The following is a 21,572-nucleotide window of genomic DNA, read 5'->3' on the forward strand; positions in this document are numbered from 1 at the left end:
GCCATTCTCAACTTTTGGCCACGACTGTAAATTAGTGTCTAATTTGAGAAACAGACGCCTCACAAGTCCTCAACTGGTAGCTTCATTAAATAGTACCCGCAAAACACTAGTCTCAACGTCAACAGTGAAGAGGCGAATCCGGGATGCTGGCCTTCTAGGCAGAGTTCCCCTGTCCAGTGTCTGTGTTCTTTTGCCCATCTTAATCTTTTATTTTTATTGGCCAGTCTGAGATATGGCTTTTTCTTTGCAACTCTGCCTAGAAGGCCAGCATCCTGGAGTCGCCTCTTCGCTGTTGACGTTGAGACTGGTGTTTTGCTGGTACTATTTAATGAATCTGCCAGTTGAGGACTTGTGAGGCATCTGTTTCTCCAACTAGACACTCTAATGTACTTGTCCACTTGCTCAGTTGTGCACCGGGGCCTCCCACTCCTCTTTCTATTCTGGTTAGGGCCAGTTTGCGCTGTTCTTTGAAGGGAGTAGTACACAGCGTTGTACGAGATCTTCCGTTTCTTGGCAATTTCTCATATGCAATAGCCTTCTTTTCTCAGAACAAGAATAGACTGACGAGTTTTGGAGGAAAGGTCTTTGTTTCTAGCCATTTTGAACCTGTAATCAAACCCACAAATACTGATGCTCCAGATACGCAACTAGTCTAAAGAAGGCCAGTTTTATTGCTTCTTTAATCAGCACAACAGTTTTCAGCTGTACTAACCTTATTGCAAAAGGGTTTTCTAATGATCATTTAGCCTTTTAAAATTGTAAACTTGGATTAGCTGACACAACCTGCCATTGGAACACAGGAGGAATGGTTGCTGATAATGGGCCTCTGTACGCCTATGTACAGTAGATATTCCATAAAAAATCTGCCGTTTCCAGCTACAATAGTCATTTACAATATTAACAATGTCTACACTGTATTTATGATCAATTTGATGTTATTTTAATGGACAACAAATGTGCTTTTCTTTCAAGAACAAGGACATTTCTAATTTGACCCCAAACTTTTGAACGGTAGTGTACATATGCAGCTTCCCCATGGAGATGAAAACATTCAGTCACTCTGGCTTCAAAACATTCAGAACATGGTTGGCGATGTTCTGGGAAGAGCAGCACAATTCTGTACACGGCAGTATGCTGAAGAGCAACAACAAAAACAACAACAAACTGTACAATAAAACTTGTCCTTGGCAGCTCAGGTGAGTTCTATCTCAGGAGGCTTTTTTTTTTTTATATTGCCAAATCAAATTTAACATACATTTTTGATATGCCCATCATTGGCTAGATTTTGACTCTCGGATTGTTGAAAAAGTGAAACATTTTGGGAGGGGGATTGATTTCTCACCGTTCAACTTAAAGACTCTGTCAAATTAGATGATGGATTGCCCAAGGCTTATTGACGGTTAGGTGGATCAGCAAGCAGGAGCCGTCTTCAAACTCATAACCATAATAGCTACAGGTTCAAAGTTAGGAGAGCTTTCCCTTTAATTCCCTCTATAAACACAAGGTACTCTAATCCTCAGTACCTCTCTCCATAATTGGCTTTCTCATTTAGGTGTTCCCGGCTAGGAAGGATAGAAGTTTGGCTGGGCTCAAAGACTTTAAGCCTGGGGCTTTTAGATGAAAAGCATAAATGCCATGGACATTAACTTGGAAAGCTTTTTTGGAGGTGACAGGCTATGAATACCAAATGGCATGGGAGTAGTTGGGTCACAGTGCACTTCAATCTACATCATTTGGTGTGATTCTGTCTAAGAGACTGTCTGCTATCTATCTCCTTCCCCATAAGGGTTTGAGGGGTTCAAGCTCAACGTCAACACTTGGGAAATCATATTAGAAGTCAGAGTCTCAACCTCTGTGGGTTTAATCCAAAAGCGCCCTGAAACTTGACAATATCGTAATGGATGTGAGCAGAAAAGCAGCGACTAGTGACAAACAAGAGTTCACAGTGCCAAAAGCAATGAGAAATGAGGGCTCACCCACCCTACACCAACAGCAGTTATCTGAGACAAAGTGGCCTGGCAATATTACATATTCACAGTTGTTTACGCAATATACCATACCAATGTACTTATCAGGATTGTTCACTTTTCAATCATCCAGTCAGGGAGTCAGTCAGTCAATCAATCAATCAATCAATCAATCAATCAATCAATCAACCTGTCAATCAAATATTATGTGGATCACCCTTTTTACAATGTAATTTATCACAGAACTCTTAACAAGACCTGGAGCTTAACCGCCAAAAGAACAACTAACTCGAGCTGAATTTATCATAAAGCCAGTCACAATATTATATTTATGGATGTCATAGCTTGGTGCTCGTCAGAGCAGTGAGTGTTGAGGTTTGTTCAGATCCTTCCCCTGCACTACCGTCTGTCCAGGAGTAGCCCAGGTGGAACCATAAATCACTCCTGCACGGGCAGCAGGTGGGGTTGTTTACCTGTGTATGTATATTATAGTGAAGACAGAATGTGTCCCAAATTGCACCCTGTTCCTTTTATAGCGCACTACTTTTGACCAGAGCCTATGATAAGTAGTGCACTGTGTAGGGAATAGGGTTCCATTTGGAAACCATACTATGTACTGTATGACAAGAGGAGACCAAGTGAAGCCAAAGCATTATGCTTGTTTGTGTTCTCTGACAGGACAATGATGGAGGGATGACAGCCCAGCTACCCAGCACCATCACTTCGTTCCACCAGACAGGCCTGAGGCCAGGGGAGGAGTACACCGTCAACCTGGTAGCTCTGAGGGACCAAGGCCGCAGCCAGCCTGTATCCGCCACCGTCACCACATGTATGTATTTTTATTTTTATTTTTTTTTTTTTACTACTGTATCATTGATTGTATGTTGTTTTACTCCATGTGTAACTCTGTGTTTTTGTATGTTGTCGAACTGCTTTGCTTTATCTTGGCCAGGTCGCAATTGTAAATGAGAACTTGTTCTCAACTTGCCTACCTGGTTAAATAAAGGTGAAATAAAATAAATAAATAAAATGTATGGTTCTGTGATTGCTCAAATCTCACCAAACCATAATTCACAAACTTCTATCTATTTACTATGTCCATAAACATTTGGTTGTTGAATTATCCCTGCTGGTAGGTTTTTGAGGGCGTAGACCTGTGGGTGTCTTGTGTATGGCATCCATATTAGGAAGTCCCACAGTTTTCAGACTTAACTCCCTCAGTTGGTTCACAGTTTTCATATACCTACTGCAGCTTTTGTTTCTGTATTATCCCCATGTCACTGAAAATGAGTCTCTTTGCCGCTGTTGTCTCCACAGGATGTGTTCCCTTATGCCCACCCCTACCCTGTTCTTTCCATGTGATAGTCTTCAGGCTAATCAGTGGAGCTCAGAAAAAGACCACTCAAGATGTGGGGGACTCACACATACACATCTCACATACACTACATGCATCACACGGCTGAGACTAATGGGAAATGTCACCTTGACGAATGACTTGGTCTGCCAGCAATTATGCACTTAATGTAAACTTCACCCAGGAATTCCTCAGACTGACAGTTCCAGACAGTGGGATTAGATTCAATTGAACTTTTCCATAACAATTCAAATTACGTGTCCGCAGTGAAAACACCATTAATTTTCCAACCCAGGCCCACTGTCGGTTGTAATTAAGGCATTCATAATTCATGAGCGTTCATACATTTTTCACCATGTCCACCCACAGATACCTTATTGGATAAAGAAAGACACATTTTAAGTCACTCAATTATTTATAGGCGTAAAGATTTAGCCATCCTTCTTTGAGGAAAGAAAAAAAAGAGAGAAAGATACCAAACTTCTGGTGAGGGAATGAGGGAATTCATTCTTGGCCAAGAATCTTGAAACCCCTAGTGTGATCTTCGAGAAAAAACAGCAAACTGTTTTCTGTCTGGTTTATCACATTAATAGTTTAGCAGTCAATTACAGTAGGTGTTTCAGGTGTTAATCTTCAGGTCAGAAGAAATGGATGAGGTTTAGCTTAGTTACACGGCCTTTTGAAGCACCAGATGTTCCCTGCAGACTCAGTGAAAAACTAGTAAATTACAAGGACAGCCAATTAGCACTCTCTGACAGAAACGTGACCAATCAGAGGGCACCACTTTGACATTGGTCCCTCACAGAATGACAACGCTATAAAAGTAGTGTACTGTTCAGTCGAGCTAACTACACTGCAGCAAATGTTCCTCCACCTCCAATAACATTAGGTTGTTTATGCTTGTATAACCAACAGCATCATTTGTTTTCTCAGATGTAATCAAATTATTTAAGAATCCACACAATTGCCAAGGAAACAATTTGATTATTGGGTGTATTTTTGTAGTTATTTCAGTAATGCCCCAAGTCTCTTGTTTTGTTTTACACGGTCAGTAATTACTAAACTGCATTCCCTGCCTATCATGACACAAGGCGAGACCCAGGTGCAGACACATGAGGCAGACGGTTGGAGTCTTACAATATTTAATAATCCAATAGGGTAAGGCAAGAGAATGGTCGTGGACAGGCAAAAGGGACAAAACCAGTTCAGAGTCCAAAAGGTACCAAAGGGCAAGCAGAATCAAGGTCAGGGCAGGCAGGATGATCAGGCAGGCGGAAAAGTAGTCCATAGTCAGGCAAGGGTCAAAACCGGGTCAAAACCGGGAAGACTATCAAAAAGAGAATGGCAAAAGGAGTATGGGAAAAACACGCTGGTTGACTTGACTAACATACAAGACGAACTGGCACAGAGAGACAGGAAACAGAGGGATAAATACACTGGGGAAAATAAGCGACTCCTGTAGGTGGTGGAGACAATCACAGGAACAGGTGAAACAGATCAGGGCGTGACACTGCCAACACCTCCATTTTACTTCTCTAAATGTGATTCAAATTTCAAATAGGCACTCGAACGAACATCTGATATACTGTACATATATCTTCTTGCAAGTGCATCATGGGAACAGCGATAATTTCAAAGAAAAGAGAAACCCACACACTGCTCTTGCTTGTATCACTTATTTTTTATTGAAGCTTATGTTTCTAAATGTGCAAAGCAATGGTTTATAATTAATTCTGGTGGTACTTGGTACAACAATAGTCATGGTGGCCATGCCTCTTGCAGTATTAGTGTGAACTGTGTAGATGCTTAAATGGCACCCTATCCCTTATATAGTGCAGTACTTTTGACCAGAACCCTATGTGCCTTGGTCAAAAGTAGCACACAACATAGGGAATAGGGTGCGATTTTGGAATCACATTAGGTCATGAACCCTGTCATGTAGATTTACCTCTCCTGTCCCCTACAGTGATTGATGGGCCGACACAGATGATAGTGCGTGATGTCTCGGACTCAGTGGCCTTCGTGGAGTGGACCAATCCCAAGGCCAAGATGGACCAGATAGTGCTGCGTTATGGCCTGGTAGGAGGGGACATGCCCAAGACTACTTTCCGTCTGCAGCCCACCCTCAGCCAGTACTCCCTGCAGATGCTGAGGCCAGGCTCGCGCTATGAGGTGTCCATCAGTGGTGTTCGCAAGGGCAATGAGAGTGGAACAATCTCCACAGAATTCAGCACCGGTGAGGACCATACAACAATAGGACCATACTGTACAAGCAGCTGCTTCCGCATTATTGTGTTTGATGGAATAAGATGTTTTCATGTGAATACATACAGCACTGTAGACACAGCCATCACTATAGACACATCCATCACTATAGACACATCCATCACTATAGATACATCCATCACTATAGACACATCCATCACTATAGACACATCCATCACTATAGACACATCCATCACTATAGACACATCCATCACTATAGATACATCCATCACTATAGATACATCCATCACTATAGACACATCCATAACTATAGACACATCCATCACTATAGACACATCCATCGAATATACACTACCGTTCAAAATTTTGTTGACGTTGAGACTGGTGTTTCCCACTCCCTTTTCTATTCTGGTTAGAGCCAGTTTGCGCTGTTCTGTGAATGGAGTAGTACGCAGTGTTGTACGAGATCTTCAGTTTCTTGGCAATTTCTCGCATGGAATAGTCTTCACTTCTCAGAACAAGAATAGACTGACGAGTTTCAGAAGAAAGTCCTTTGTTTCTGGCCATTATCCTTTTAAAAGGATAAACTTGGATTAGCTAACACAACGTGCCATTGGAACACAGGAGTGATGGTTGCTGATAATGGGCCTCTGTACGCCTATGTAAAAATCAGCCGTTTCCAGCTATGATAGTTATTTACAACATTAACAATGTCTACACTGTATTAATGGTCAATTTGATGTTATTTTAATGGACCAAAAAATTGCTTTTCTTTCAAAAACAAGGACATTTCTAAGTGTCCGCAAACTTTTGAACAGTAGTGTAGCACCTACTGTACACTTGGCTCTTGACATTTTCACAATGTCTTCTCTTACAAATACAGTAAAGAATGGCATAGAAATAGTCATTAGTCATTTTATTTCTATGGTCATATCATCCTTTTTTACGATCTGACTTGCTGATGAAACTGCACGTGGAAACTTTGTCCCACTTCTGATGATTGGTCTCAGTGGCCCCAACATTGTCAGTTCTGATGTTCCTCTCAGAGATCGACGCGCCCAAGAACTTGCGAGTGCTGTCCAAGTTCTCCACCGCCCTGGAGCTGGAGTGGGACAACAGCGAGGCGGAGGTAGAGGGGTACCAGGTGGTCTACAGCACCCTAGCAGGGGACCAATACGAGAAGGTCATTGTCCCACTCAACGATGGACCCACCAGCAAGACCACACTCACAAGTGGGGATAATTTGAGTTTTTGTTACACTTCTGTTTTAGGACAAAATAATGTAATGTTGCTTACTCATGATTCACTATAGTGGCATTGTGTAGTATGATAAGGATGTCTGTCAAATGACCGAGTGAGATTCAAATGTCGTACATTTTATTAAAACATTTTAACTAAGGAGTATTGATAAGTTGCCGACATTAACAGTTTTCAGATATGTGGGAAACGTTATGGTGTCTGTCTTATGTAAAGGGCATATCAGAATAAGGATAGGCCTTGTCTGAGCGGGATGACAGCAATCAATGCTCTCCTCTCTCCACTTCTGTAACCTGATAAGCTTACTGTTGTAATATCGATTTTAACTCTGATTAATTATGCTTTTGGAAAAAGGTTAGCAGAAATTTTAAGAAAACATATTGATGAACATGGTATGTGGCAAGCCCTTCATTATTAATGCAGTTTTGAATAGGCAGTTCTGAAAGGCTCCATCTGCCTGCTCATTTTTCCTCTTTAATATCATCGTACTGTATTGTCCGCCGGGGTATTGTATGGAGAGATTAATTCACATAACCAGCTTATGTTTATGGTTTTCTATTCACATACAAATTAAAATCAATAGTTGTTGAGGTATTGTCTATGTTTTGTCTCTGTCGTCCATCTGTCATATCTCTCTCTCTCTCTCTCTCTCTCTCTCTCTCTCTCTCTCTCTCTCTCTCTCTCTCTCTCTCCCTCTCACAGACTTGTTGCCAGGTACAGAGTATGGCATTGGCATATCGGCTATGCTTGGCACCAACCAGAGTTCTCCTGCCACAATGAACGCCAGAACTGGTAAGTGAGTTAATCGCCTGGCTCATCTGTGCAAATCAGTGATCTGACACAGAAAATCACAACTACCAGGATCAGTAAACAGAAATTCACCACCCTGTTCTCTTTTGTTTCTTACATGTTTTGTTTGTTTGAATTTCATTGAAGCATGAAAGAAAAGCATGTCAAAATACCGATTTGCAGTGCCTTCAGAAAGCATTCATACCCCTTTTTACTAATTCCACATTTTGTTGTGATACAACCTGAATTGTCTCACCCATCTACACACATTACCTCATAAGTGAAAACATGTTTTTAGAAATGTTAGCAAATATATTGAAAATGAAATACAGCAATATCTAATTTACATGTTTTCACACCCCTGAGTCAATACATGTTAGAATCACATTTGGCAGCTATTACAGCTGTGAGTCTTTCTGGGTAAGTCTCTAAGAGCTTTGCACACCTGGATTGTACAATATTTGCACATTATTCTTAAAAGATTCTTCAATCTCTGTCAAGTTGGTTGATGAGCATTGCTATACAGCCATTTTCATGTCTTACCATAGATTTTTAAGCCAATTTAAGTCAAAACTGTAATTAGGCCACTCAGGAACATTCAATGTTGTCTTGGTAAGCAACTCCAGTGTATATTTGTGCCTTGTTTTTTAGGTTATTGTCCTGCTGAAAGGTCAATTTGTCTCCCAGTGTCTGTTGGAAAGCAGAATTAACCAGGCTTTCCTCTAGGATTTTGCTTGTGCTTAGCTCTATTTAGTTTATTTTTACCCTAAGAAAGTCCCTAGTCCTTGCCGATGACAAACATACCCATGACATGATGCAGCCACCACCATACTTGAAAATATGAAGAGTAGTACGCAGTGATCTGTTGTGTTGGATTTGCCCCAAACATAACGCTTTGTATTCAGGATATAAAATGTATTTCTTTACCACATTTTTTGCCGTTTTAATGTAGTGCCTTATTTCAAACAGGATGCATGTTTTGGAATGTTTTCTTCTTTGCATGCTTCCTTCCTTTTACTGTTTCATTTAGGTTAGTATTGGTGGAGTAACTATAATGTTATTGATCCATCCTCAGTTTTCTCCTATCACAGCAATTAAACTCTGTAACTGTTTCAAATTCACCATTGGCCTCATGGTAAAATCCCTGAGTGTTTTTCTTCCTCACCTGCAACTGAGTTAGGAAGGATGCCTGTATCTTTTTAGTGACTGGGTGTATTGATACACCATCGAAAGTGTAATTAATAACTTCACCATGCTCAAAGGGATATTCAATGTCTGCCTTTTTTTTACCCATCTACCAATAGGTGCCCTTCTTTGCGAGGCATTGGAAAACCTCCCAGGTTGAATCTGTGTTTGAAATTCACTGCTCGACTGAGGGACCTTACAGACAATTGTTTTTATGGGGTTCAGCAATGAGGTAGTCATTCAAAAATCATGTTAAAATCTATTATTGCACACAGAGGGAATGGGAATACCTAGTCAGTTGCACCTGAATACATTCAACTGAAATGTGTCTTCCGCATTTAACCCAACCCCTCTGAATCAGAGAGGTGCAGGGGGCTGCCTTAATCAATGCCCACGTCATTGCCGAGCAGGTGTTGTTGGGGGTTAACTGACTTGCTCAAGGGCAGAATGGCAGAGTTTTCCACCTTGCCGGCTCAGGGATTCGAACCAGCGACCTTTTAGTTACTCACCCAATGCTCTTAGTTCATGCAACTTATTATGTGACTTGTTAACTTTATTTTTACTCCTGAACTTATTTATGCTTGCCATAACAAAGGGGTTGAATACTTGACTTAAGACATTTCACCTTACATTTTTTTTATTCATTAGTTAAATTTTTTTTTAAAAGATAGTTCCACTTTAATGTTATGTGTAGGCCAGTGACAAGAAATCTCAATTTAATCCATTTTAGATTCAGGCTGTAACACAACAAAATGTGAAATAAGTCAAGAGATGTGAATACTTTCTGAAGGCACCTGTATACTGTATGTGTATTTTTGTCTCTGTTTTAATTAGCTGCACTAAATCAAATTCTTTACAACTTTGGTTGGTATGTCAATCAAGATATGAATCTTAAATATAAATAGTTTTATTGGTATGTTCACTATATGTTGATTATACTTGAACTGCTCTTTACTGTGCGTTTCAGGTCTGGATGTCCCCATGGACCTAACTGTGACAGCGTCCACAGACAACACCATCACCCTGCTGTGGGGGGTGGTCCAGGGGCCTATCGACCAATACATGGTCACCTACACCTCCTCATCTGGCCTGACCACGGAGGTGACCGTCCCTAAGGACGTGACCACCACCACGCTCAATGATCTGGAGCCAGGCACAGAATATACCATCACTGTAACTGCCCAGAGGGGAAGGCAGCAAAGCACTGCAGCCACCATCGATGGCTTCACAGGTACTGGAACTGTACTTTACCAGGACCAAGTAACTGACACAACCGACATTACATTGTACTATTATGAATAGCAGAGGTGGAAGTAGTCTAAACATAGTCATAGCATTTACCCAGTAGTGGAAAAAGTACCCAACTGTAATACTTGAGTAGAAGTATAGATACCTTAATAGAAAGTTACTGAAGTAAAAGTGGAAGTCACCCAGTGAAATACTACTTGAGTAAAAGTAAAAAAGTATTTGGTTCTAAATATACTTAAGTATCAAAAGTCAAACTATAAATCATTTCAAATGTCTTATATTAAGAAAAGCAGATGGCACCATCTTCTTATTTTTAAAATGTATGGATAGCCAGGGGCACACTCCAACACTCAGACATAATTTATAAAAGATGCATTTGTGTTTAGTAAGTCCCCCAAATCAGAGGCAGTAGGGATGACCGGGGATGTTCTCTTGATAAGTGCGTGAATTGGACCATGTTCATGTCCCGTTAAGCATTCAAAATGTAACAAGTTCTTCTGGGTGTCATGGAAAATGTAGGGAGCAAAAAGTACATTATTTTATACCCCAAAAAATGATTTAAGTAGTTCTTTAAAGTATTTTTACACCACTGCATTTACCTCATGAGTTAACCATGGTCAGAGGTTATTTTCCCCTTCTAGGGATTCTATTGGGCTCTGGTCAAAATTAGTGCCCTATGCCATTTAGGATGCAGACTGGACTGTAACTGCACCTGTACCAGTTCCATTTAGGATGCAGTCTGGACTGTAACTGCACCTGTACCAGTTCCATTTAGGATGCAGTCTGGACTGTAACTGCACCTGTACCAGTTCCATTTAGGATGCAGACTGGACTGTAACTGCACCTGTACCAGTTCCATTTAGGATGCAGTCTGGACTGTAACTGCACCTGTATCAGTTTCAGCTGCAGGTAGCTTAGCCTGTAACCCAAAAAAGTGTTAGTTCGAATCCCTGAGCTGACAAGGTAAAATAAATATGTTGATGTGCCCTTGACCAAGGCACTAAATCAATTGTATTTATCACATGCTTTGTAAAACAACAGGTGTAGACTATCAGTGAAATGCTAAAGGGCCCTTCCCAACAATGCAGAGAGAAAAAACATTTCATAATTCAAAAATAATAACACAAGGAATAAATGCACAAAGAGTAACGATAACTTGGCTATATACACAGGGTACCAGTACCGAGTCAATGCAGTGGTACGAGGTAATTTAGATAGATATGTACATATAGGTATTGATAGAGTGACTAGGCAACAGGATAGATAATAAACAGTAACAGCAGCGTATGTGATGAGTCAAAAGAGCTAGTGAGTTAGTGCAAAAGGGGTCATATAGTCCACTTAGCTATTGGTTAACTATTTACGTAGCAGTCTTATAGCTTGGTGGTTGTTTAGGGTCCTGTTGGTTCCAGACTTGGTGCATCGGTACCCTAATTGATAATGGCTGACCCTGGCCATGACCCCACTCTCTGAGGGTGTCTCAGGGGGAGTTGGGATATGAAAAACACATGTCCAATTCACACATGCGTTTAATACACACTTGTACATGCAAAATAGGACAAATAAGCATCCACCAAATGAATCTATTAGATGAATAGATGATGTACAGTAGTCTATAAATAACGGTTTATTTTCAAATAAACTGGATAAAGGTGAGCTTTTTCAGTGAAGCTCTCCCATCCCTAAATAAGCAATTATGTCGCTGAAAAGTAGAGATTATTGCTGTACTAGAGAATAGGCTTGACATTGCATGTCATGGGGAACTACTTTGGGAAGGAGACTACAAATCGAGCTATTAGGTAGTGTCAAGCTTTGATGCTACAATTCATGTTAATAATGAACAGTTAGCTATTACATGAGGTTGTTAATCGCATAACCGTCCTTCATCAAATTGACCCATCCAATGGAGAAAAAAATGATATCAATATTTATTTGCGTTCACTCGGTTAATCTTTCCTGTCCCTCTTTCTTTCACACCCATCTACATCAGACAGCAAACTGTCCTGGCAGTCTATATTTCCTATTGCTTCTTCTTGTTCTGACAACACACTTCAACCAGTGTCTTTTATTGATAAATCTTTCAAAAACAGCCATGCCTCGTTGACAGACATGTTTTCATCCAGTCTCTGCTGTCAACTTTGACATTCGTCCTTTGCTCAGGATTCAGCCTCATTCCATTGTCACGGGCCTTCCACGCTGTGTGTATTCCATTTGCAGCTCTTCACTTCCACGCTCCCCGTCATCCTCATTACTTTACTGCCAGTCTCACTGAGAAGGAGAGAACCTCCAGAGAGATCTGCCAATTAATAACCAGCCATGCCATCCACTGACTGACTGACTGACTGAGAACCTCAGCACCACCTGCCATATTGACAGCAGCTGTCCCTTACAGCCCTTCATGACCATGCAGCCAGTATCTTTGACCTTTGACTTTCAGGCTTCCGCCCCATCATAGCGCTCTACTTGTCTGATGTCACGTGGGACTCGGTGACGGTGGCATGGAGTGCCCCTTCCCCACCCGCAGACCTCTACATCCTCACCTATAGCTCTGAGGACGGCACTGACACCTCCAAGGTTACCCTGGACGGATCCAAGACCCGGTCCTCTATCAAGGGGCTCCTGCCCTCCACAGAGTACACCGTCAGCCTTATCACCATACAGGGAGAGGTGAAGTCTGAGGCTGTCACAGCCACGCTCACCACAGGTAGGCTATTTATCTCTGCAAGGGGAAACAAGGTTGTATTCATTAGGCACCAAATGGAAGAAAACAGACTGAAACAATGATAAACAATTATTTTTTAAATTCCCGCTTCAAAACTTTTTGCTACGGTATGCCCTAATGCATACGACCCAGAGCTACGCTGGAGGTTCCCATGGTTCATGGAGGGTCACACAGGAACAACAACAAGGCTAAATAACTACTGACTAATACAAAACTGCTGCAACATCTTATGCATTGATTGTCCACAGGGTGCATTGATGTCTGATTTTGGCTGATGGTTTGCTGACACAAGACAGTTGCTAACGAAGGACTACATTTTAGGATATATAAAACTTCCTGTACTTAGGATACACATCACATTATACATGCAGTACGTGCTTTGAGGTTATTGTGGTATTCAAATGGCGTTCTGTTTGTCAGCAAGTAGTCTAGCTCCAGGACAGAACAACATCTTGACACTTTTATGGCATGTCTCCTCTTGCTCATTAAGATTCTTACACACACAGCTGCACTCACTGCAGAACAACGTTCCCCTCCACCTTTCATTTCTTTATTAATGCTTGGGTGTGTAATCCTCCCTTAATTACCCCTGCCTAAACCTGGAGGTGTCAGGAATATTCAGCTGTCGCATCAGCAGGCTGTTACTCACAGTTACAGCTGCCAAGCCCAAGGGAAGATCTATTGTCTGAGGAGGACAGGACAGCTCTCTAAACACTCTGATATTAACTCTGCGGATAGCCACCTGCATACTGCTGTCTGATTACTGCTCTACATGCCAACTATCTTAGTCACTGTCTGCCAGAGTGCCAGCCATTTTCTCTTTGTCTGGTGACATACAGATTTCTGGAACGAAGGCTAGGGGTATCGTAGATTCAGACGGATGCATTTGTTGCAGCTCTTTGGCATCTGTGTGTTTTGTTATTGCGTTGCTATTTTCAGCTTGTTATCACACTATGTTATTATATGCAAATTAACCACAGGGTTGGTGGGCTTGCTGTGGCACCTGACCGTCTTTGTAGGTTGGATGTATTTATTTATGTTTAGGTGGTAGTTCTTATGGTAAATCTGAATAAAGTGATGACAGCATGTTTACTGTACCATATGTTGTAATGCCTCAGGTGAATGCAGGTTAGACTTGGGTTGCATCCCAAATGGCCCCTATTCCCCATTTAGTGCACTACTTTTGACCAGGGCCCAAAGGGCTCTGATCGAATGTAGTGTACTTTGTACGGAATAGGTATCATTTGGGATGCACCTTGGAGCAGCAGAGCACATTGATGCAGTCTGTCAGTTTGCACAAATTATCTCATGTCACATGAATACTGAGTCTAAATTCAGAGCTATTACAGCAGCCTGCACTGCTGAATGGGAAATAATTAAAGATAGGCATACATGAATAATCACAACTTATTTACACCACTCTTTCCTACTAGCAGAATTTAAATGAGGCTGAAGCCTAACTTATGAATCGTCGTCAGTGCTGGTGAATAATATTCATTATTGTAATGGAAATTGGAGGGTGGTGGCGTTGGTTTTACAAGCATTTCTATAGCTTCATTCCACAACAATAGAGAGAACCAATCTCTCTATCCCTTCCCTCCATAATGGATTCCGACCTTATAAGTCACTTTAATTGTTTGCTCACATTGTCTCTGGTAACCTTTGCTGTTGCAGCGGTAAGAGCTCTGGGGACACATAAACAAATCATGAACTAATCCCTTATGGGCAACCACACTCGATCACAATGCAAATATCCCTCTCTGTTCTCCTGGCTCTGGCCAGAGAAGCATGCTATTTTAGTACATATTTTATGATGTACATAATATGCAGGATAAACACAGTGCTTTTTACACTATGGGAGGAAAATGTGTCCAGAAATGCATTGTTCTTATCAATAAAGAAGTATTTTTATCTACACTTTATTTAACTTCCAGTGCCTTGAGTGTCCTCCAAGAGTAGCTGAATTTCCTCTTCACTTCTGTTTGTTCCCCAATTCATGCACCTTGATTGGAGACAGAGATAGTGTCAGTGTTCCCTTCCCTTTCATATACATGGAGACATGGAGCTAGCCGTTTTCGTGAGAAGGTTATGTTAAATGTCAAGAACATCTTGTATTAGTGTATAGTGTGTGTCTCAATAGCAAGGACATCTCTTCATTCTTAACATGTACTATGATTCTCTATTGGAGGAATGGATCCACCTAAAGAGATGACTGTGTCATATGCCACTGAAGACTCCGTCATCATATCATGGTTGAGACCATTCGCTCCCTTCGACTACTACAAGATGTCCTATCAATCAGAAAGAGGTAAGCAAAAACTTCTGGCATGTTTTCATTGAAAAGTTCATTTAAAAAAAGTATGGGTAACACTTTATTTGGATTGACCAAGTAGATGGTTTGTAGATATTCCGTAGATGTTCAATAACTGCCAACCACATTTCAACAAACTATCCACTAGCACCGTAACCCAAACCCTAACCTTAACCCTCATCCTAACCCTAAACTTAACTCTTACCATAAGCTTAACCCTTAACCTAATCATTATTCTGAACCTAACCCTAACCCTAACCTTAGTAATCAGTTGCTTATCAACCTATAGTTTGTTGATAGTATAACCGTCTGTAGATCATCTATATGGGACGATCCAAATCCAAGTGTGACCAAATCGTGTTTTTCCATTGTTTGGCATTGGAAGAGAAAGTTCAACTTCTTATAAAAGAAAGACTGCATACTGTAACAGTGCGACATTAAATGAATACAATGTTCTTCAGGGACAGTGGACAGCGTGGTAATTGACAATGACGTCACTAACTACACCCTATCCAGCCTCCACCCAGCAACAGAGTATGAGATCAACCTGAACGTTGTGCGGGGCAGCCAGGAGAGCAAGTCCATCACCACCAGTGTCTTCACAGGTCTGACCTCTGACTCCTTACGATCCTGTACTGCTTCAGCTATAATGCCACTACGGAGAGAAACTGACAATGTATATCATTATATGATCTTTGTCTCCACATCCTATACAACTTCTGCAAACATGCTGTGGTACCCCTAAACCCTTACCATCTCAGCCACCATGCCACTGTAGAAAGGGACTGACAATGTACCATTCGTATAGGTTCAAACGTAAATGTACACATTATATTTATGGAATCTTCGTCTCCACATCCTGCACAACTATCAAACAACAACCAATACAATCCTGCTTTGGTAACTTTTCCAGTGAGTCAATGTTTTCTTGACTGACAAGAGAGTTAGCTTGTTTGCTAAAATGATAGCTAGAGTTATTATTATATGTGCTCTTCGGAGTATGAGATTGGGGAACAAAATATTCTGGAGTCAGACATAGCGTCTTTCCAAGATAAATGGGACATTCTGTCTTTTCAGTGAATTTTATTCTTAGTACCCACTCCGTGGATCTCTCACATTGCCACCTGCACACTAAGAAATGATGTTCAGACACAGACAGTAGAATACCTGCCACTCATTGCTGCTGCAGTGAGTGTAGGTGCCATTACCCCCTTGGCCTTATAATTGTTAGCCTCACCTTACTTCTGTCTCTGCTTCTCCTCTGTCAGACAGTCAGTCAGGCAGTCAGGCAGTTTGTCAGTCAGATAGACAGACCTCCGCAGCATTGAGATGCAGAGATGTGTGAGATGTGAGATATATTTGACATCTAGTGAACTACCAGAGAGAGGTGTGTAGGCTGCAGCAGCTCCTTTTGGTATGAATTGAACTCCGCTAACATGGGCTTAACCAGCTCGCCACTGCATGCAAAGGGAGTGCACCGCTGCATACTGATGAGCCAGGTAGAGATGTCTTTCTAAAACCAAAAGGTTCAGGACTCCACACACACAAAGACAGAGAGAGACAGAGAGAGACAGAGAGAGACAGAGAGAGACAGAGAGAGACAGAGAGAGACAGAAAGACAGAGAGAGACAGAGAGAGACAGAGAGAGACAGAGAGACAGAAAGAGACAGAGAGAGACAGAGAGAGACAGAGAGAGATAAAGCCCTTAAATTAAAATTGAATTGAGAGAGAGATAGAGAGAGAGACAGAGAGAGACAGAGAGAGACAGAGAGAGACAGAGAGAGACAGAGAGAGACAGAGAGAGACAGAGAGAGACAGAGAGAGACAGAGAGAGACAGAAAGACAGAGAGAGACAGAGAGAGACAGAGAGAGACAGAGAGAGACAGAGAGAGATAAAGCCCTTAAATTAAAATTGAATTGAGAGAGAGATAGAGAGAGAGACAGAGAGAGACAGAGAAAGAGAATATGAGAGAGAGAGAATATGAGAGTATGACAGATGGACGATGACATAGACAAAACATAAAGAATACCACGCCAACTATTGATTTTAATTTGTATGTGAATAGAAAGTGTTAGACCTCCCCCTTTAAAGCAGAAGGAAGCTCTGCATTTTGACATGCCAACTCTTCTTATAATGAAGGGCCTGTGGTGCTCCAGTGAGCACATTTGCTGCTACATAACACCACCAAATAAACAAAAAAGGAAAACAATCTTCATGTAATTCAAAACTAGAAAACACACTAACATTTACTTTGCTATTAACTTATTTTCAGAGAAACAGATGAACACTAGCATTCTGCTAATGCTGCAGTTTGATGAGTCTCAGGCAGTGTTTCACAAAACTATGTGAAGGAGCACTTGGCAGCGCTCATTAAAACAGGGTCATAAGCAGAACAATATCATTCCATTGTGATGTGGTTCAGCAACAAAGAGATAAAACCGTTATGGAAAGAGGAGCTCGCTGTGCCTAAAAGTGTCTCAAAATCCAATGTGTCAGATGAGAAGCTCTGCCATGAACGGAGCTGGGCTGGTGCTCCACTTACAGGCCAGAAACAAAAACACAGAGAGCTTATTAAGATCCTTAGCGCTAAGGAAGAGTTTTTGTGCGGTCGCTGGAGAGTCCGGAGAGTCCGGGTAGCTACTGTTGTCAGGCACTGAGGCACTAGCTGCAATTCCAAAGGTAATGACTGTCCAGGATTCACTCGATCTGAGTCAACTGTCCAGCTAATGGCTGTGGCTGGGGCAGACAGGTACTGTGGTTCAGCAGATTCTGGTGTTTTTACTACGTTGCATTAATATTAGCTATTAAAAATATTGCCTAGTCAGACCCTTACTACTGTTCCAGCTGGCTGATAGGCATTATTTCATAGGTAGTGTAAAGCGTAGCACAGATCATTTTTGAACAACCTTTACTTGCCGATACTTCCTCAATTCCTGACTTGGAAGACAACGCATGTAATTTAAACTTCCATGGCTAGTTGCAGATGGTTCATTTGAATTTACAAAATGCTCTGTTATTAGAATAAATATTATTTTGCTCCATGAAGTAATCCAACAAATCTTATCTCATTGATTGAGACAGGTGACTATATCACGTGAAAAGGTTATCCCCTACCTTTTCACGAGACCCAGTTAGCCTGACAAAAACCCTGCATTCTAATTGTTCTATCAGTCATGCTATAACTAACATAATGTTGTGTTTGCTATGCTAACGCTGAAGTTTACTTAGAAAGCGACGAAACAAAGCGTTTCCCTTCCTGGTTGTCCACTAGGTTGAAGATAACAAAGGGGCAGTACAGTGAAGAACATTCATTCCTGTTTTTTGAGGTTGAAATAACATGAAATAACATGCCAGTTTAGTGTAAGAGCTTTTTGAAAACAACGCCTGGATTTTCAGCCTGTTCAGGTGGGATGGTTTTTGGCCAACAGCATGACATCACAATCTGATCTGATTATTCTGACCAATGACCAGACATCTTTTATTTGAATATGTATCCTCATACTTTGAAGGGGTAAGCAGGCTCTAGAGCCTAGACGATCCTATCTGCCAATCAGGGCTGTGGGTATGTAAATATATTACAATTTGTGTCAACACGCCCACATGACCAGATGAGAATTTCAATGGCAAAAGTAGGCTCAGTCAAAACCTACTCATTCAAGGGTGTTTCTTTATTTTTACTATTTTCTACATTGTAGAATAATAGTGAAGACATCAAAACTATGAAATAACACATATGGAGTCATGTAGTAACCAAAAAAAGTGTTTTATTTGAGATTCTTCAAAGTAGCCACCCTTTGCCTTGATGACAGCATTGCACACTCTTGGCATTCTCTCAACCAGCTTCACCTGGAATGCTTTTCCAACAGTCTTGAAGGAGTTCCCACATACACTGAGCACTTGTTGGCTGCTTTTCCTTCACTCTGCGGTCCAATTCATCCCAAACCATCTCAATTGGGTAGAGGTTGGGTGATTGTGGAGGCCAGGTCATCAGATGCATCACTCCATCACTCTCCTTCTTGGTCAAATAGCCCTTACACAGCCTGGAGGTGTGTAAAAACAAATGATAGTCCCACTAAGCAAAAACCAGATGGGATGGCGTATAGCTGCAGAATCCTGTGGTAGCCATGCTGGTTAAGTGTGCCTTGAATTCTAAACAAATAACTGACAGTGTCACCAGAAAAGCACCCCCACACCATCACACCTCCTCCTCCATGTTTCATGTGGGAATCACACATGCGTTGATCATCCGTTCACCTACTCTGCGTCTCACAAAGACACAGCGGTTGGAACGAAAACTCACCAATTTGGACTCTTCTTGTTGGTGTCCTTTAGAAGTGTTTTTTTTTGTTTTATCTTTATTTAACTAGGCAAGTCAGTTAAGAACAAATTCTTATTTTCAATGACGGCCAAGAAACAGTGTGTTAACTGCGTTGTTCAGGGGCAGAACGGCAGATTTCTACCTTGTCAGCTCAGGAATTCGATCTTGCAACCTTTCGGTTACTGGTCCAATGCTCTAACCACTAGGCTACCAGCCGCCCCGTTTCTTTGCAGGCCTGATTCACACAGTCGCCTCAGACTAGTTGATGTTGAGATGTGTCTGTTACTTGAATCCTGTGAAGCATTTATTTGAGTAGAATTTCTGAGGCTGATAACTCTAATGACATTATCCTCTGCAGCAGAAGTAACTCTGGGTCTTCTTTTCCAGTGGCGGTCCTCATGAGAGCCAGTTTCATCATAGCGTTTGATGGTTTTTGCGTCTGCACTCGAAGAAATGTCTTGACATTTTCCGGATTGACTGACCTTCATGTCTTGAATAAATGATGGACTGTCGTTTCTCTTTGCTTATTTGAGCTGTTCTTGCCTTAATATGGACTTGGTCTTTTACCAAATAGGGCTATCTTCTGTATACCAACCCTACCTTGTCACAACAACTGATTGGCTCAAACACATTATGAAGGAAAGAAATTCCACAAATTAACTTTTAACAAGGCACACCTGTTAATTGAAATGTATTCCAGGAGACTACCTCAGTGTTGATGTCTTCACTATTATTCTACAATGTAGAACATAGTAAAAATAACAAAAAACCCTGGAATGAGTAGATGTGTCCAAACTTGTGACTTGTACTGTATATTTGGAGTTATTTTCATGAAATATACACACAAAGTGATTTATTAGACATGCAGTGATGATTTAATAAATAAAATGCAAATACTCCATGGGGACTTTAAGACAGCATTATAATTCCATACAGAAGGGTTCTGAAATAAATATATTTAGGAAAAACGAGAATGTCTGGATGTGAATTTTATCAGTACAGAAAGTTTGCCATCAAAGTGGAAAATAAATTAACACAAATAAGTACCTTACTGTGATCTTTTTCAATTAAAATGGTAAAAAATAAACAAAATAGCTTCTTATCAAAGAACAATTTCTCAAAGAAGAATTTTGCTAAGACTGTCTGGTAGTGGTCTGAGTGGGGAGGAGAAAACTGAAAACTAGCTGTTATTGGCAGAGGTTTGGAACTCTCTTTCTTACTGGCCTAATTTACCGCCTGGTGACAGGCAGAACAAAACTCCATACCACCAAAACAGGTGGAAATTTAATACGGTCTTTTCAAACATCTCTTACGCTAAAGGGCATTATCATCACAATTTTACAGTATTATTCCAACCTCATAGTTGGAAAAAGAATTTACTCTATACTTCCGGTTGTTTAGCCTACCCTCTACTTACCGGAAGAAATGGTTCAGTCCAAGCAGGGCAGGGCTCTGTGAAAGTATATAGCTGAGCGTTCAGCTCAGACTCTTGGTTGGTGAAATGCTTGTCCTGAGACTGTGGAAACTTTTTTGAGTAAGTTTATTTGTACTTTATTCTAATTAAGCTTTCTTTTGTCATTTTCATTTTCCCGGGAATATATTTATTTGTACATCTTATACATTAATTATTTATTATTTTTGTAACAATTTTTGTTAATAAATCTACCACCTCTTTTGCACCCGATTTCTGGCATTCCGCTTCCATCCTTCTCCATGCGCCATCATCTTTAAAGATTCATCCAGTACCAACTAGTCACAAACACATCCCTACTCAGTAGTGGTGCTATTGACATCCCCACACATCATTACATGCTTTATTCAATCTAATAATTTATAACTTTTTGAATTATTTATTTTGACATATATTCATTAGTTTCAAATAGGACAATCAACAGTAACAGAAATATAATTATTGTTTTTATTCAATCTAATCTAATTCAATTTTATTTCACTTCAAATTGGCAGCTTTTATTAGATTCAATTAAATATTTTTGTAATTTATGTAATGAGTGTAATCAAACACCTTTCATTCACAAGCAGTGTGATTAAAGTTCCTAGATATAATCTTAGCCATTTCCCAGCCATGAGGGTATGGTGAATTAACGGTTGATTCAAGTCCTTTAAAGGCAAGCTGTTAACTTCTGTATTCTCTATACTTTTTCTGTTAAGCCAAAAATCCATATCAAAACATGGA

The 21,572-nt window shown here is 40.8% G+C and overlaps 1 protein-coding gene across 3 annotated transcripts in view; it reads left to right on the forward strand.

The window, feature by feature from the left end:
* The window catches only part of tnr (tenascin R (restrictin, janusin)), a 164,904-nt gene that overhangs the window by 121,995 nt on the left and 21,337 nt on the right, over positions 1-21,572 (forward strand). The window contains exons 7-14 of one of the 3 annotated variants that reach the window (XM_014190611.2): positions 2,646-2,796; positions 5,288-5,557; positions 6,576-6,779; positions 7,507-7,596; positions 9,746-10,009; positions 12,464-12,730; positions 14,937-15,056; positions 15,521-15,664. In XM_014190611.2, coding sequence (XP_014046086.2) covers positions 2,646-2,796; positions 5,288-5,557; positions 6,576-6,779; positions 7,507-7,596; positions 9,746-10,009; positions 12,464-12,730; positions 14,937-15,056; positions 15,521-15,664 — 1,510 coding nt within the window. The remainder of the gene's footprint in view (positions 1-2,645; positions 2,797-5,287; positions 5,558-6,575; positions 6,780-7,506; positions 7,597-9,745; positions 10,010-12,463; positions 12,731-14,936; positions 15,057-15,520; positions 15,665-21,572) is intronic. The other 2 variants (XM_014190614.2, XM_014190618.2) reach the window with 2 other exon arrangements.

Source organism: Salmo salar, chromosome ssa03 (genome assembly GCF_905237065.1).
Source record: "Salmo salar chromosome ssa03, Ssal_v3.1, whole genome shotgun sequence".
Taxonomy (NCBI): domain Eukaryota; kingdom Metazoa; phylum Chordata; class Actinopteri; order Salmoniformes; family Salmonidae; genus Salmo; species Salmo salar.